Below are 15,666 nucleotides of genomic sequence, written 5' to 3' on the forward strand. Positions count from 1 at the left end.
TGACGGTGGGGACGACCAGCAGTGATAGTTTCAAACTCTCCACTGCTGCTCCACCCGGCAGCAGCCAATGGGTGTGAGGGGCGGACAGTACACGCTAGGGGAGTTGTCTACTTCCAAGTAATCTGATTGGGCCACCTTAAAAAAGGGCAAATACGCTTCTTCTTTACTTTGAACCCCGCCCCGCCTCCACCTGCCGTACAGAAATAGAAAAGGTTTGGCATGAAAGAGCAGCATTTGTGGTAGTGAGAGTGAGGACAAATCACAGTCACAGTTTCAGCCAGGCACCAGGCACCAGGCTCAGAGTCCGTGTGGTTGACATTAGCTGGAGGAAATCGTTATCTTCCGTTTGCTCAGCATCAGCAACGTCTGAAACCCACATTTCGGAAAGAGCTAACCAGCTTGGCTGAACACCAAGCCGGACATACCCAAGTTCAGACAGGTTCCAGACAACAATTATAACAAAGTAGTTACCAAGAGCTTGTGAAGCTTAGCTTGACAAATTCCGGCCGTTAGACTTTTGAGGGAATGGCATTGGACTTCGCTGCGGGTTGCATAGGAGGTAAGTAAGTATTGACGTTAGCTAGCCACGTTAGCCAGGTAAATAAGTTGAAGCTAACGATTAGCATTTGCATACTTTCCTTTTTTTCCGTCGTCAAGCAACGCGTGGACAGCTCAAGCTGCAAAGTTAGTGATTTGTCCCCAGCTGCCACGTATGAGAAACATTATAAACAAACAAGAATGACAAAATAGAGACTCAAAATCCAAGGTGTTTTTTCCTAAACGTGGAAATCCCCCAAGTTCGTGAAGTTACATTCCATACCTGTAACTCACACGCAGGGAATCTGTGTTGCCATTAAGGAAATAGCTTCGTGGAAATTCAATTTACACACGTCCAGCTAACCGAAAATGAAAATGAAGGTGGGGGGCAGTTTCGTTTTATAGTGTCAAAACATTACTACAATTATTGGAGTCATCTTTTCTCAGGATTGTTATCTCTCCTCCATCCTGCATTGTGAAATAACTCTCACCATTCCTAGGGAGTAACCCTCTAGAGAAAAAGGATACCGAAAGTCAGCTGAGTTTCTGTTTGAGTGGAGGTGGGCCTGTGAAGCCTCACCCTAAACCCTTGGGAGTCTTGTCAGCTGTTTTGTCTTTTCCCAATGCCAGGTCTTCATGGACTTCAGTACCCCAGATAGTCTCACTTTAGAGCACAGGCCCTGATGTGATAAAGGTTTTGTCCAGAGATCTGGTCTAAGTTTTTTTTGCCTTTACTGTAAATTGAGAGACTGGGGTTGAATTTTCATTTTAATTAAGCAGATCTTCATTTTACATGAAGAGGACTGCTAATTGCAGTAATTTATTTCTAGATACCAGGTGCAGAAATCTCATTTGTGCTCATCAAATTCATCAATATTTTTGTTATTCATTCACTGATTCATGTATGCCAAAACATCCAATCCAAAGTAATAACAGGAGGTGTATGTATAATTTGAAACCATAAACTCCAGACTAGAACATTAGGACTGCAATACACTTTTATGAACATCCCTGCAATAGTGCTACAACACCATTAGAATAATTTGATTGAAAAGCTTTTTGTATTCCACTGTTTATATTCAACGTTACTATATCAGTCATGACATATAATGGATATGTAAGGTTAACCATCACACAGCATTTGATGATTGCTTCTAATTCAGTGACATCACTATCATGAGTGCACTTACTGCGAGTACACAGACTCTACTGAAGTGCCCAGTATTAGTGGTTAATCAGTTAAAGCCAGCAGAGTGTGTGCATAAGTTTTCAGGTCATGGACAAGGTTGCAGACGTGTGGGGAGGGTGGATATGATTGATTACGAAACTGAAATTATAGTTTCCCTTATTTTTAAATTATAGTCATATCAATAATAACATGCTGTCTTTTTACAATGTAGTATGAGTGTGTTACATTTGAAGAGTAGACACCTCTGATGATTGAATACTGTTGTACAATGGCTTTTTGGCTCATTGGCATAAGTCAAGGACAGGGCACCGTTAAGCTGTGGTCACAGGGTACAGTGCAGTGACCAGCTGATTACTTTCTCAGTCTCAGGGGGACGGGCTGTTTGCTGTTGCGAGATGAGCCACCTGATCATAAGCCATTTTCTTTTCCCAAAATTAAACCGTATTTGCAATGCGTCTGTGATTAATCGATAATTAAGTTACATTGTATCCGTACCATATAGCTTTAGGCGTGCCAAGAAGACAATGACTGATAATTAATTCATTGGTATTTTCTAACATGATTTTAAATCCCGTCTCTTGTTTTTCAGGCGCTGCTGGTGTTTTGGTCGGACATCCATTTGACACTGTGAAGGTGGGTGTCTTTTCCATCCTCTTCACTATTTACTCATGTTAGGCAATGACATGATTCAGTCAGTCCACTCTGTTGGCAGCCTGAATTTAAATCCAGATAACCTAATGTTACACAGTCAGCCTACAATAGGACAATGAGGTAACTGAACTAGAGGAATGGGCCATCTGATTTCTGTAGGTATGTTATTAGGACAAAGATATTTTTCGAACTGTTAAAGACATATAATTTCATTTTATCTATGTAGATCATGTTTTCTGTCATGTGTATTTCTTTATTTCTAGACAGATCATTTTATACACGTGCCTTCAAAATTCCCCCTTAAATGTCTTATGTCTTAAAAGTATCTATAAAGTATAGAGTAACACCTCCAACAGATTGTAAAAGAGATAACTTTATATTGTTGTCCAGAAAACGAGTTAGCAGTATTGTTCCACATCCATAGTTACTTGTATGCTTAGCTTTTTATCAGTGTACAAAGAAGTTAAGAACAGCCACCACTTACATACATAGAGAGATGGTGAATGGTTTGGTTGTAGCTCTTTTATGCGTTGCTTTCAATGTCATTTCTCCTTGAGCCGGTGTCTGGGGAGGCTGTCTTTAACAGCAGCAGTGTCACTGTGTTGTAGATGAGAGAGAGAAATAAACAACCTCTCCATGGAAATGTGACCTAGTAAGTATGGTCAAGGTCTTTTTTTTTTTCCCTCTCACCCAATGTCTTGTCTTGAGCTATAGAAATAGAAAAAAGCGCAGAAGACATTTTCTTTTGTACAACTTCATTCTCGGTAAATTTTCCCTCATGTTGCACCCCCTAAGCATCCTTTTTTTTTTTTTTTTACCCCGAAAAGAACCATTTCAAAGCACTGTTGCCTGCTTGTTTCCCATTAAACCTGTATTACAGTATGTGGTTTATAGTTGTTGTGGCGGCCGTCTTTGGCCTTAGCACTCTGTTATACGATTCTAATATGAGGGCTGTCATCCACAGGTGAGGCTTCAAGTTCAAAATGTAGACAAACCTCTGTACCGTGGGACATATCACTGCTTCCAGTCAATCATACGCCAGGAGTCGGTAAGCTTCTGTTTGTTCTGTGTTTGCCTGTCAATGTTTTACTGCTTTTTATATCAAAATTGTCTTAGGCTGCATTTAAAAAATGCCATGTCATAAGTAATGTGTGTAGCTTTCGCCATGTGCTGCTTACTATGCCAATGTGGAGAATGGTAACTGCTGCTCTAATAAATGTGTCCAGTTACAGTTCCATCTCTAAACACAGGCATCAGCCAGCATGTTCCTAACATGGGGTGAAAGGGGGAGGTGGTGTGTCTGTTAGCCAGGGTCAGTGAGGACCTTATTCCTTCATGGGCTAAATAAAGCTTTGGACAACGTGCCATTTGAGCTAAGTGGAGTATGCTCAGTCTCAGTGAATTCCTCATGGCTGTTTGACGTGGAGGTATTGGATTGTATTCCCCTTAACATTACAATATTAAAATGTGAAAGTTTACTTCCTGCTCTTTGTTTATTTAGCTGCCATAATAGATTTATTTGACAGATGTCAATATTGGCACATTATAATTGTTGGGGCTAAAAGGGATCAGCAGACTAGAGAAGAATATTTCACTGTTTGAATGTTTTTGTTTTAGCATTATTAGTATGGTTTCGTAATTTTCAACTTTTCTGAGAGCTGTTCCTCTCTTGTTACTGTGACTGGAAATACAAGCAAAGCTGCTGTTAATAACTGTTAATTTTTACAGTACAAAGACAATCTTTTTTGATAGTTTTAGGGGATTTTGGAGCTTTTTTTTTTTTTTTTTTACAAATGTTTCAAGATTATCGTGCTCTGCACCCTGTATCATAAATCAAACCAAATTGTGAGTTGACTGTATTGTTACACCAATTTGTGTGCATTAATTATTAATTTGTGAACACAAAATAGTAATGTGTTCCCTCAGATTAATATTTGTGTACATTAATTCATAGAACAAAAACAATGTCTATTTAGATTGTCCATAAGCTGACAACTTTCTTTATCTTGCAATGCATTACACAGAGAGTAGTGAGGAGACCAGGACAACTGTAATGATTGCTATTAATTTTAGAGAATGAATCAAGTTTTTTTGAGGACGCATCTACATTAAAACACAGCTACTAGCCTGTCATTAATGCAGGCTGTCACTGCTCCTCTCTCATTGATTTGACTGACCACAACATTCATTAACTTTCATTCCCTCTGCTACAAAATGAGTTTAATTTGAAGAATTTAAGTGATTTTAAGGGAGTCATTCAATAATTAAAGGGTACAAATGATTAAATTCTAGGAATTAATTACTAATTTGTTCCCAAGTGCACAAATGATCAAAAACTTAACTGCCTGCAATGGTGTTTCCTCAGTGGTCCCAGTAATCTGTCTTTGTGTCTGTAGATGCTCGGTCTGTACAAAGGCATCGGCTCTCCAATGATGGGCCTGACCTTCATCAATGCCATAGTTTTTGGTGTCCAGGGCAACGCCATGCGCAAACTTGGCCGCGACACACCTCTCAACCAGTTCCTGGCTGGAGCCTCTGCTGGAGCCATCCAGTGTGTCATTTGCTGCCCAATGGAGCTGGCCAAGACACGCATGCAGCTGCAAGGGACTGGAGAGAAGAAGTCAAAGAGGAAGTTGTATAAGAACTCCCTGGACTGTCTGGTGAGAATCTACAATAAGGAGGGAATCCGAGGTATCAATCGCGGCATGGTGACCACCCTGCTGCGTGAGACGCCTGGTTTCGGTGTGTACTTTCTCGCTTATGACGTGTTGACACGTTCCCTGGGCTGTGAGCCAGAAGACCCTTACATGATCCCCAAGCTGTTGTTTGCTGGTGGAATGTCTGGCATCGCTTCCTGGATCTCTACCTATCCCGTGGATGTGATCAAGTCGCGTCTTCAGGCGGACGGGGTCGGCGGTGTCAACCAGTACAATGGCATCATGGACTGTGTCAGGCAGAGCTTACAGAAGGAGGGGTGGAGGGTGTTCTCGCGTGGACTCACGTCCACTTTGCTCCGCGCATTTCCAGTGAATGCAACCACATTTGCCACTGTGACTCTATTTTTATTGTACATGCGTGAGGGAGAAGAGTGTAGCATTGAGGACTCTGAGCCACAGTCTGTCCAGCTGCAGCCTCTGAAGACACAGACACAGCCAACCAGCATGTAAGCTATTGTGCAGCAGTGAGCATTACTACAGTCAACAGCAAATCTATCGAGTATAGATGGAATTTGCATGCATGTAGGTCTATGGTGTCCATAATGAGAAAGGTGTACTGATCTTAGGTGAGCATCTGCCCATGGTGCTTCAGCAAAGTGACCACATGTAGTATTTAAATAATATATATTTTGAGATAAAAGCTGCACTTGTAAATATGGTCTGTTTTTTTTTAAGTCCTTGGTTTTGTACACATTTTCTTTTGAGTTTTAAGTAATTTAGGAAGCTTGAAGGTTGTAGCCTACTGTACAGTTACAGATGTTCCTAAAATTTAGAATCAAAGAAATGCTTCAGGTCAAAATGGATTATGTTTGGAATTCATATTAACAACCAGTCTCCACTATTAGACATGCCTAGAGCATTCATTGACAGTTATTGATTACCAAACAGTCTACAACGTTTTTACTGTTCCTTTGTGCAAACTTCCATCAGTGAAATTAATGCGATTTTAAAGATTTAATGTATTAATTTTAAGCGGGTTAACCAATCCATCATAATCTCGCCATGTCCAGGTCAAGGTCCTTGTTATTTTCCTCCATATGGTGTGAGCACACCATTTCAGCATCTTATCGTAACGGTTACAAATACAAAGAAAGCCTTGTACATGTAAATGTGCATGTATACGCTTTTTGTACATGCACATTTATGTGGATATTGTTGTATTCTTTTTCTGAGGTTACAACTGTGGTTAAACTTTGCTATGAGAAGTCCTAGGAATTTGAGGAAGTTGTGGATGCTGTCTGAAGTTTTAATCAAGTGTGAGGTTACAACTGTCATCTTTTTATTTCAGTTCTTTCTCTACTTTAATAATCTGCATTAGATTCTGAAGTTCATAATGAAAATCTTACAGGCTCAGACATTGGCCCATTGCAGTATGACATAAACATGGTTTAGAAAAAGTCAGATACAAAATAATCACGTGTGATAATTCCTTTTAAAAATGTTTAATTAAATGACACAATCATTGTCTAAAACCAAATCTGATGCAGTTTTTAATCTTTTTGTCTTGGACATCGTAGTGTCCAACAAAAGCACCTTATGGTATGATATTAAGCATATGTACAGTTAAAAAAGATTTTTGGGAATTACATTTTTTACTTTACAATAGATTTTATAGTTGTATTTGCCACTAATGCAAGATTCTGTTAGTGTCGAGCAAAACTGATGGCTTGTTAAAAGTGGGCTTTTTAAAATCCAAAATGTATTTTTAAACCTTCCGCTTCCTGTCAGTAGATGTGAAGCACAACGTTTAGCAGTCTCCACATGGGGGAAGTAGAAATAAAATTCAGCTTGTGGCTTGAAATGCCTGATGTGATTTTATTTTTTTTATTTTTTTATTTTGGGTAATGATTCTCTAAACATTTATGAACCTGTAATAACAATTGACATTTTCAGACATTTGACCATCAGATGCAAGTGTTATTTTTGTGGGAAAGTCACTTGTCGAGGTTACTATTTTGCCAAAAAACAACAGATTTTGGTAATGCTCACATTTAAGTCAAATGTTCAGTGCCAAAGATGGAACCAAACTATTTGCTATTCTGCTAATGGTTCTGTTGTCTTAAAGCCTCTAAATCAGACACAAAGTTTTTTTTTTTTTTTTTTTTTTTTTTTTTTTTTTTAATCCTTGGACAAACAAAATCTGGTTAGGACCCCTCTGCTTCCCCTCAGAATTAACCATTATAGGACAGAGAGCACACACGTCAGTCATAATGTGACCTCTGTACTTTACCCAGTTGACAGCTAACTGAGTTAACAAATGCTTCACAGGTTTAAAATGTAAACTATTAACATGTCAAACACAGACACTGCAGGCTCCAAAATGCACTTGTAACACCTAACTGCAGGTGACACATGTATCAAAATAGCTGAAGCTACTACTTTCCTTACGTGTAGATGGCACACATCTTCATTTCTACATCTGCAGTTCTAAACTGCTGCTGCTGTTACTTATCAGATGAGTGGTATATGTTAGACTGGGACTGCAGGGTCTCAAACTAAATAATAGACATAATATTGTACATACTGTGAATTTGGTGTTTTTTGTTTTCATGTCATCCTGTAAGTATAAAGGTGTGAAATCACTAGGCTTTAGATTTACCTTAATTACAATCCTGTATTTTCCTGTTTCAAGACTTCAGTTCTCTATTTTGTAATGGACATTCGTCTAGGTTTGTCTGACTGTACAGGTGGATAATGCATGATTGCCGATATCTTTGTAAAAGGGCTGCTTTAACTGTCTAATATTGCCTGTGTGTTCTGTACTTGTTTATGTAGAATATCTTGCACCAAAGCAGCATGCACAATTATGTAGTTCTCTGAAAGAATGATGAAATAAAAGCTACATTTTATTCTCATGTTTTCTGAAAGACACAATTCTTGGTACAGCAATCGCCCCAATATGTTAGATATTTATAAGTTTTAACACTTTAATGAGTTGCCAGAACCCAAATGGGACAAACGGGAGAATGACTGGATGAGTTGTTTTAAGTGAGTCAAGTAAGTGACCTTAGAGACATCCAGAAATGTTTAGTTAAAGACTGAACTCTAGTGGTTAGAGATGGGTATCACAGGTTTGACATACATTTGGCGCTTGGAGCAGACTCCTTCAAATCTTTCAAGGGGAACACAAAAGCACTTTGACAACAATGTACGAAAATATTTTATTAAAGAAATTTGACTCCATATTTACCTCTTTCAGAATAAGGTTATAAACCAATGTATCCATTATTTTGACAAAAACAATAACTTATTCAAGTGTCAATCAAATATTGATTGAGTTCTTATGATCACAGTATTGCCACAACACCGTCTGATAAGATTAATGCCAGTACATCAGTCTTAAGGGAAACACTTCTCACCCAAATGATTTAAAAAACAGTATAAAACAAATAGTATGTCTTATATCAAGAAACCTGTGGTATTATATAACACAAATTGAGTTGAGTGGTGTTTCCCCTTCAACTTATTGTGCAAGAAGGTTGAAGCAATATCCTGTTGCTCTTCTCTCATTGAGATACAACATCAGTTAGAGCAGTTACTGTACGTAGCATAGTAACTGTCATCTGGTCCCTGGTGAGACTGAAAACAAAGAAGTACAGCCAAAAGAAGGGCAGGGGAAGTACAGATATATCAGTAAGAAAGTAATGAAGGAAGAGAGAAATGCAAAGTATGAATGGTAGAAATAGAGATTCAGATTCAGATTTTTGGTATTCCTACAGTGTTTCTCCCTAGCTGCTTTTTCCTGCTTTTGATGTGTTCATGAGGAAGGAGTCACAGGAGTAGCGCAGGAAGCGGTAGATCTCTTCAGCTCTGGATCGACTCATACAGCCTCCCTTCTGTATGGCTTCAATGGAGCTGCAGAAGGAACAAAAGGGGGTGAGAGGGAATGTTATACTGTGTAAACAAGACGGGAAAGAACGTATTGTGTTCTTGTCTGTTCTTGTTTGGCTACTATATATATATATATATATATATATATATATATACACACACACACACACACACACACACACTTCCTTTACCTGTTCATGAGTTGGGCAATTGACCTGAAGTTGTGGCTCATGCTGAGGGCATGGACATAGCTGACTGAGGGCAGGCTCAAGTACAGCTGCAGGGCCTGCTGCCTGTGCTGCCCTTTGACCTCCAGCGGTACAGCGATGCCCTGGCCTTTACGCTGCTCCAGCCGTGCCAGGTCTGCCAGCAAGCCAGCGCTCTCTTCAGCACCATCGCTCCACAGCAAACGCACCCCGGTACGCACCAGTGCTGTCAAAGTGCTGTCATAGAAACGTGTTCGCTGAAAGGGACGCAACGCCTCACCTGTGACAGTGACAATTATCATAAAGAAACATATAATGTGATCTCACAAAGTGAGAATGAAAAGTTCCTGTAATGTAGACCTTCAAAGATCATGAAGAACACTGTATCCATTATACAATGACATAGTATGTACAGGTGTTTACACTATCTACTCATATTAGACGTGCAGCTAATGATTATTTTTATTAGCTATATGATTTAACGATTATAACGAATTCACTAATTGTTTCAGCTAAATTTATATTGTATATTTATGTAACTCAAACCTTATTTAAAGTCACCACATTTTACAGGAGTTACCAATGAACCTGTACAAAAGCCTCAAAATACACAGGCTTAATATTAAGTCATCAGGTCAACATGCTGACTGACCTGGCTTGGTTCGCTCCTTCTCCACTATCAGACAAACACGCTCAAACAATCCCTGCAAGCTGTTCACTCTTTCAGCCAATCGCTTCCGGTTCTGCATTGCAGCCAAATCTGATTGGCTGTGCCTCTCCGCTGCCATACGGTTGCTGACGATGAAGTAGCTGCCGTCCAGTGAGCAAACTTGGACGGTGGCTGCGTGGCGCTGACGCAGGCTGGCCATCAGCTCCACTCCGCTGCTGATGCAGCGACTGTCCACCAGAATGCAAACAGGTCCGGATGCAGCAGGGGACTCGCTGACTGATGGATCCTGTGCAGTGGACATCTGAGGTTCTGAGGAGGTGGCGGGGAGTGTCTGGACAAAAGGAAAACATAACCTCAAAGTAGCTGCAGTCATTTTAAATTTTACACATACTGTACGTCCCTATGGACAGGTGTGTCATCTTGTTTGCTCGTACCTGGGGTGGGTTCTTGGAGGACTCCAGCGCTGACTCTACAAAGTCCAGTTCATCAGAGAGCAAATGCTGATTTTCTAACCTCTGGCGACACCTGAAGGAGAAAGAAAACGATGCTCTAGTGGTTGATGACTGTTTGTGTTTGTGTGCTACTGCATGAGAATTTCTTTACCTCTCATTTTGCTGGTCCTCAATCACTGAGCGTCTCTGTGCCTTGCTCAGCAATGAGACCTTGGATGCTATAGTTGAAGACGAGGAGGAGGAGGGTTTCTGCTGCCGCAGAGGCCTGCTGGGTTCCGGCTGTACCGCCTTTGGCCACAAGGGGACAGCGACACCCCCTCCTGTTGTGGGACTTCTCTTTTTACAAACTTCCTCTGTCTCCTCCTCACTAGAATCATTAAGGCGTATGACACGGGCGCGTTTGTTTTTCACCCCAGCTCTCTGTGGTGGAGCTTCAGCTGTAGTCTTAGCGCAGGCTCCAGCTCTTGCTCTGGCTTCGTGCAGGAAAACACGCCGCCTAGTGGCATACTGCCTCTTCCCGTCCACATACGAGTCCTCAGGCAGAAGTTCAATGTCTTCAGCCTCTTCCTCGCTGCTCTCCAGCTCCTCCACCTCCTCCACCTCACTGCCCACCACAAAGCTGTCCTCCGCATATGTTTCATCCATCTCAGGCACCTGGGACCACAGGTTAGGAACATGGACTGGAGTCAATGATTAGACTAAAAGTTAACTATACTACTCGTAACTCAAGTTTATTTGCACTGAGTAAACAAAAGCTCAGAATGAAATATACAGTATACCTGGGAAAATATGTCCATGTTGTGATGATTTCTGTAGGACATTTTGAACTTGCCTCGGACTGCAGGGCTTCTCACTGACTTCAGGTAAACACCGTGCATCTCCGAGTCTGACAAAGAGGAGAACAGACAGGAAGGCCAAGAAATTTAAACGTTACGGCACAATTCCTTCAGCCTATTTAAGCTCAAACACTTCAGTTCAGTGAATTAGATTTTAACTATAATCCACTGGAGGCACAATAAAAACACATTTCGTGGAATAACCAAGTACCGTTCAGTCCCTGTGAGAAGTGTGTGTTGTCGACCACAAAGCCTTCCAGAGACTGGTTCTGGTCTTCTCCATCCTCTTCATCAGATGACACGTCTGCCCCCTCCTCTTCCTCCTCCTCCTCCGCTTCTTCATCCAGGAACTGACGCCCTTTTTGACATACAGCGTGCTGAGAAAGGAGCGATGGAAAATGTCAAGGTTTGACGGATGCTGAAGTTGTCCGTGCAACTGACGGATATTTATAGACTTGACATTTTTATGTAAGGAGGAAGGTCATGCTACTTTTTGCGTGTTTTTAAAGTGGCCTTATATAGTGACAGTACATTTCATTTTCTGCACTAGCAACTCTGCACAAAAAGTAACACACATTCTAATTTTTCCCACTTACACTGTCACCAGAAACAAACAGCAACCACAGCTGCGCTTGTATGTAAACATGAGAAATGATATAATTCAGATTCAGATCACAGAGCCACAGAGCCACCTGTTGCCACACAGACCTTGGCTTTGTGCTGTTGGACTCGTTGCCTCTCAGCTCCGTGTACTGTGCTTCTGCGTGTGAACACAGACTCACTCTGAAAATCGTCATCAGAAACCGCTTCGCCCTCCATTTCATCAGACTGGAGACCAATGAGGAGAACAAATTAGTTAAATACTGTACACAGGTAATGGTGTCTGATGCTGCATATTATTAAACCGTGAGGACTTGTATTTCAGTAATGCATGGAGTTAAAGTATTTAAATCAAATCGGCTGTGTTGAATAGGTTGAACCAACGTGGCATTCTTTACTGCTAATAAAGAAAATCTTACAATATTAAGTGCAGCTGCACGTTTCCTGTTCACAACCACCGGGGAGTCCACATCACTGGAGATCTTTGACTATCAGAAACAAAACATGTTACATACATACAGATGCATTCTGTCTGTACTCAATACTTCTAAACAGTGTGAGTAGTAGTCAGTGTGTGTTATGTGATTTACATATATATTGAAATATAAAACATGTTTTGCTAAGACATTTCAGGAGCTGAAAATGCTTCTTCACTGCTTGCAAGCCGGCTGCCATGACAACTGCAGGTACCTTGGAAATGATGGACACAGAGGCAGACTGAGCCGTCTGAATCTGATATCTCCTAGCTTGGCTGTTGTTTTTATTTACTGTGTATTTGTAATGTAAACAAAAAGATTTTAATTTAAGCGACCATCTTTTTGTATACATCTCATTAACCTTACGAGAGGAAAGAAAGAAATGTATATCAGCTGAAGCTGCAACTATTAGAAAATCAATCTGCAGCTATTTTTATTTCACTGGTTCCAGGTTCTTAAATGTGAATATTTCCTGTTTTTTTGTCTTCTAAACTGACTATCTTTGGGTTTTGACATTTGAAAACGTCACCATGGGCTCTGGTGATGGCCATTTTTCACAATCTTCTGACATTTTACAGACCAAATGATTTATCGAGAAAACAATCAGCAGATTAATAAAAATAATCATTAGTTGCAGCCCTAATATTGACAGGCCTTGCTCACCATTTCCGGGGACATCAAGGGGTTGACCTTGTTCTGATGTCTTCTTTTATGAACCACAACTTCATCCTCACTGTCACTGTTGCGCTCCACTAAGAGCATTCGCCTAGCTACTGGTGATGTGATTGGAGATGGGAGTGCACCATCCAGAAGAGAGGACGTTTCTCTCTTCCTATGCTCTGACAGCATTTGCGGTGTAGATTCACTGGACTGTAGAGGCATTCTCTGTCTAGGGAAGCTGTTATGGGGAGTGGAGGAGTTAGACACAGCCTGCTTTTTAGGCTGTGGAGAGGTCGACATACATTGGGCAGGAACATCCTCTACTTTCTCTTCCTCAGAGTCCTCCAGTGAATAGCCGAGGTCAAAGTTGACAGAGAAGTATTCATGGGAGCTGTCACATGACTCAGAATTTTGCTGCATTGTGGGAGATATACAACAAGCTGTAATTGCTACTGAATTGTCTGTTACAGGTTTACTTTCTGCTGCTGTGTGTGTATTTTGTCTTGTAGTGTTATGGGTGTTTGGGTCCTGAGTTATGAGCTTGGCCTGAGTTAAATCATCTGTGTGCGCTGTGTTTAATCTATGTGCGGTTTCAGCTGTGTGTGTAGTGCTACATGTGTTTGTAGGGGTGTGCATATGTAAAGTGTTAGACATCTTTTTTGTGCTATTAGCAATGTCTCCAGCACTGGGGGATGTCCTGGGTGTGATGCCAGGAGTGGAGATGTCTGGGATGGTCATCTGCAGGAAGCCTTCGTCATCCCCAAACAGATCCATGCTCTCGTCCATCTGAGGGTCCCTGCTGTGTTTCACACCACCATCTCTCAAGTCTGGCATTTCCTCATTCCTCACATCATCCCAACAACTCTCTTCTTCATTGCTCAAGCCATCGTTCTTACTTTTCTTACCAACCCGTTCCTTCTTGTAAACCTCATCATCCGTCTCCTCGCTGTTATCTCTTATATCATAATTATCATTCAATTCTTCTCCAAAAACCTCATCCCAGGTCGGACTGTCTGCTGCTATGCTGCCCCTGCTGACAGTCCGCAGCTCCTGACAAGGCCAATCATGATAGATTTTACTGTCCTCTTTACCGGCTGGAGGCTCGTCTGAGTACGCCCTCGGGGAGACATTGTCAGCATTGCTCATCAGCACTTCATCATCATCATCGTCGTTGTCCACATCCAGGGTAAAGCTGACCTTGAATGGCTGATGAGGCCGCTGAGGAGAGGGAGGAAGTGATGGAGCAGCCATGTTGGCCTCTAAATCTTCAGTCAGTGACGGTGGAGATCGGGACAGGAGCTCCGCCACGTTGGCCAGGATGACCTTCAGACTCTGATCTCGTCCTGGAGGGAGTATGGCAGAGGGGGGAGGAGGTGCTGAACTCCATTTGGGAAGGTAGAACATGGCCTGAAGTTCAACATCATCAATTTTAGCAATAAACTGTGAAGTTCTGTCAAAATTTACAGGCTCTGATTTTATGACATTAATAATGGCACAGTCATCATCCATGTCAGCTTCTGGACAGTCATTGTTTGGGGGAAGAGGACAAATCGCCTCAGGTCCTGGGTGGTCTGTGATGTCATCATAAGGTGCCTCAGTATCATGTTCAACAGGAAGTCTTTGTTTCATCACGGTCAATGTGGAAACTAAACTTGTTCTTGGCGTATTTTCCCTCTCTGCTTCCTCGTCGATGCATTCCAGATCAGAAGACATCGAGTGAGATGGTTCGGGTTCGTTGTTGGTAGTTTTAGTGCAGGTTTTTGTGCCCTTCTGTTTCTTCGGTCGGTTCTTCACGTGGCCATCTGCTTTGTGGAGGTAAGGAAGAAGCTCCTGCTCGTAATGACATTCCCCCTAAACACAAACACACACACACACACACACAAACACAGAAGAGTTGTATAAGAAAACCCTCTGCAGGAGAACCAAGGTCAGGAAGTTGTAATCAGCCTCTGGACTTGCCAACAGTAGTAATCTAATCAGGAAGTATCCTATGAAGAGACGTCACATTGCAGCCACACATTGAGCATACACAAAAGTCTGATGTGACGTTTCCCATTTATTTGTTTTTCCTAAAACATCGAGGAAGACAGACAGTCAGACATTGTTCCCCAGAACGATAATTTAAAAGGACAATACCACTATAAATCTGCCCAAAATTAAAACATCTTCCCACCTGTTCATCTTTTCCTTGTTGTACCTTACGCACAAGCACACACACACACATACACACACACACATCATAATCATCCAGCACCTGTCATCTGTGCAAACCATATGACATGGAAGTGATTCATCTAGAGTGGTATCTTGCTTGGGCTGACGGGGTGCCATCGAACCTGTGACCAGCAGGATGAAGATGCTCAGTGAACAGAAAAGAAAGAAAAAGATGTCTAATGTAGAGTGACAGCAAGAAAAGGCATGAGCGTGTGTAGTGAGCAAAATAGTGGTTTTGCCTAGATAGAGCGCAATAAAAAATAGATGAAAAGATACCTTATGTCAATATATTAAACAAAGCTTCACACTTAACATTGCCTATGGATGGCAATGTTGGTTTGACATTCTGTTCTCATTATGTGGCATTTACTAAGTGAACTAAATAATTTTCATTCTTGATCAGCAGGTTTCTACTTTGAGACCTGGTGCCAGTACGAAGGGTGGAGTGTCCTCATCGTTTTTTATTGTTCATTTGTTCACACGTCTTTCATACCTAATCAGCACGCTATTGTGGTCCAGCTTAGTTTGTTAAATGTTTGCTAACATACGGTACTTCTGTAAAAAGAGCTTTTGAAATGTTCAACACGTAGCAAATGGATACATAAGAGGTTAAGTGAACAATGTGTG

At 41.3% G+C, this 15,666-nt stretch overlaps 2 protein-coding genes across 3 annotated transcripts in view; one reads left to right on the forward strand and one right to left on the reverse strand.

Moving 5' to 3' along the window:
- The first annotated feature begins 159 nt into the window (after positions 1-159).
- LOC122862336 (mitochondrial basic amino acids transporter) lies at positions 160-7,949 on the forward strand. 2 transcript variants are annotated; one of them, XM_044167756.1, is made up of 4 exons: positions 160-559; positions 2,316-2,359; positions 3,342-3,425; positions 4,774-7,949. In XM_044167756.1, the coding sequence occupies exons 1-4, from the start codon at positions 526-528 to the stop codon at positions 5,542-5,544; spliced, it is 933 nt and encodes a 310-aa protein (XP_044023691.1). In that variant the 5' UTR covers positions 160-525; the 3' UTR covers positions 5,545-7,949. The 2 variants fall into 2 exon arrangements, with proteins under 2 accessions (XP_044023691.1, XP_044023692.1); XM_044167757.1 differs by lacking the exons at positions 160-559; positions 2,316-2,359 and adding an exon at positions 2,986-3,029.
- A 292-nt stretch (positions 7,950-8,241) lies between these two features.
- The window catches only part of fancm (FA complementation group M), a 39,005-nt gene continuing 31,580 nt past the window's right edge, over positions 8,242-15,666 (reverse strand). The window contains exons 14-23 of the mRNA XM_044167750.1: positions 12,829-14,676; positions 12,109-12,177; positions 11,798-11,917; positions 11,301-11,466; positions 11,033-11,139; positions 10,405-10,907; positions 10,236-10,326; positions 9,784-10,132; positions 9,117-9,411; positions 8,242-8,949 (exon numbers count right to left, since the gene is read on the reverse strand). Of these exons, the coding sequence (XP_044023685.1) occupies positions 8,823-8,949; positions 9,117-9,411; positions 9,784-10,132; positions 10,236-10,326; positions 10,405-10,907; positions 11,033-11,139; positions 11,301-11,466; positions 11,798-11,917; positions 12,109-12,177; positions 12,829-14,676 (3,675 nt within the window). The 3' untranslated portion in view covers positions 8,242-8,822. The remainder of the gene's footprint in view (positions 8,950-9,116; positions 9,412-9,783; positions 10,133-10,235; positions 10,327-10,404; positions 10,908-11,032; positions 11,140-11,300; positions 11,467-11,797; positions 11,918-12,108; positions 12,178-12,828; positions 14,677-15,666) is intronic.

Source organism: Siniperca chuatsi, linkage group LG15, assembly GCF_020085105.1.
Source record: "Siniperca chuatsi isolate FFG_IHB_CAS linkage group LG15, ASM2008510v1, whole genome shotgun sequence".
NCBI classification, from domain to species: Eukaryota; Metazoa; Chordata; class Actinopteri; order Centrarchiformes; family Sinipercidae; genus Siniperca; species Siniperca chuatsi.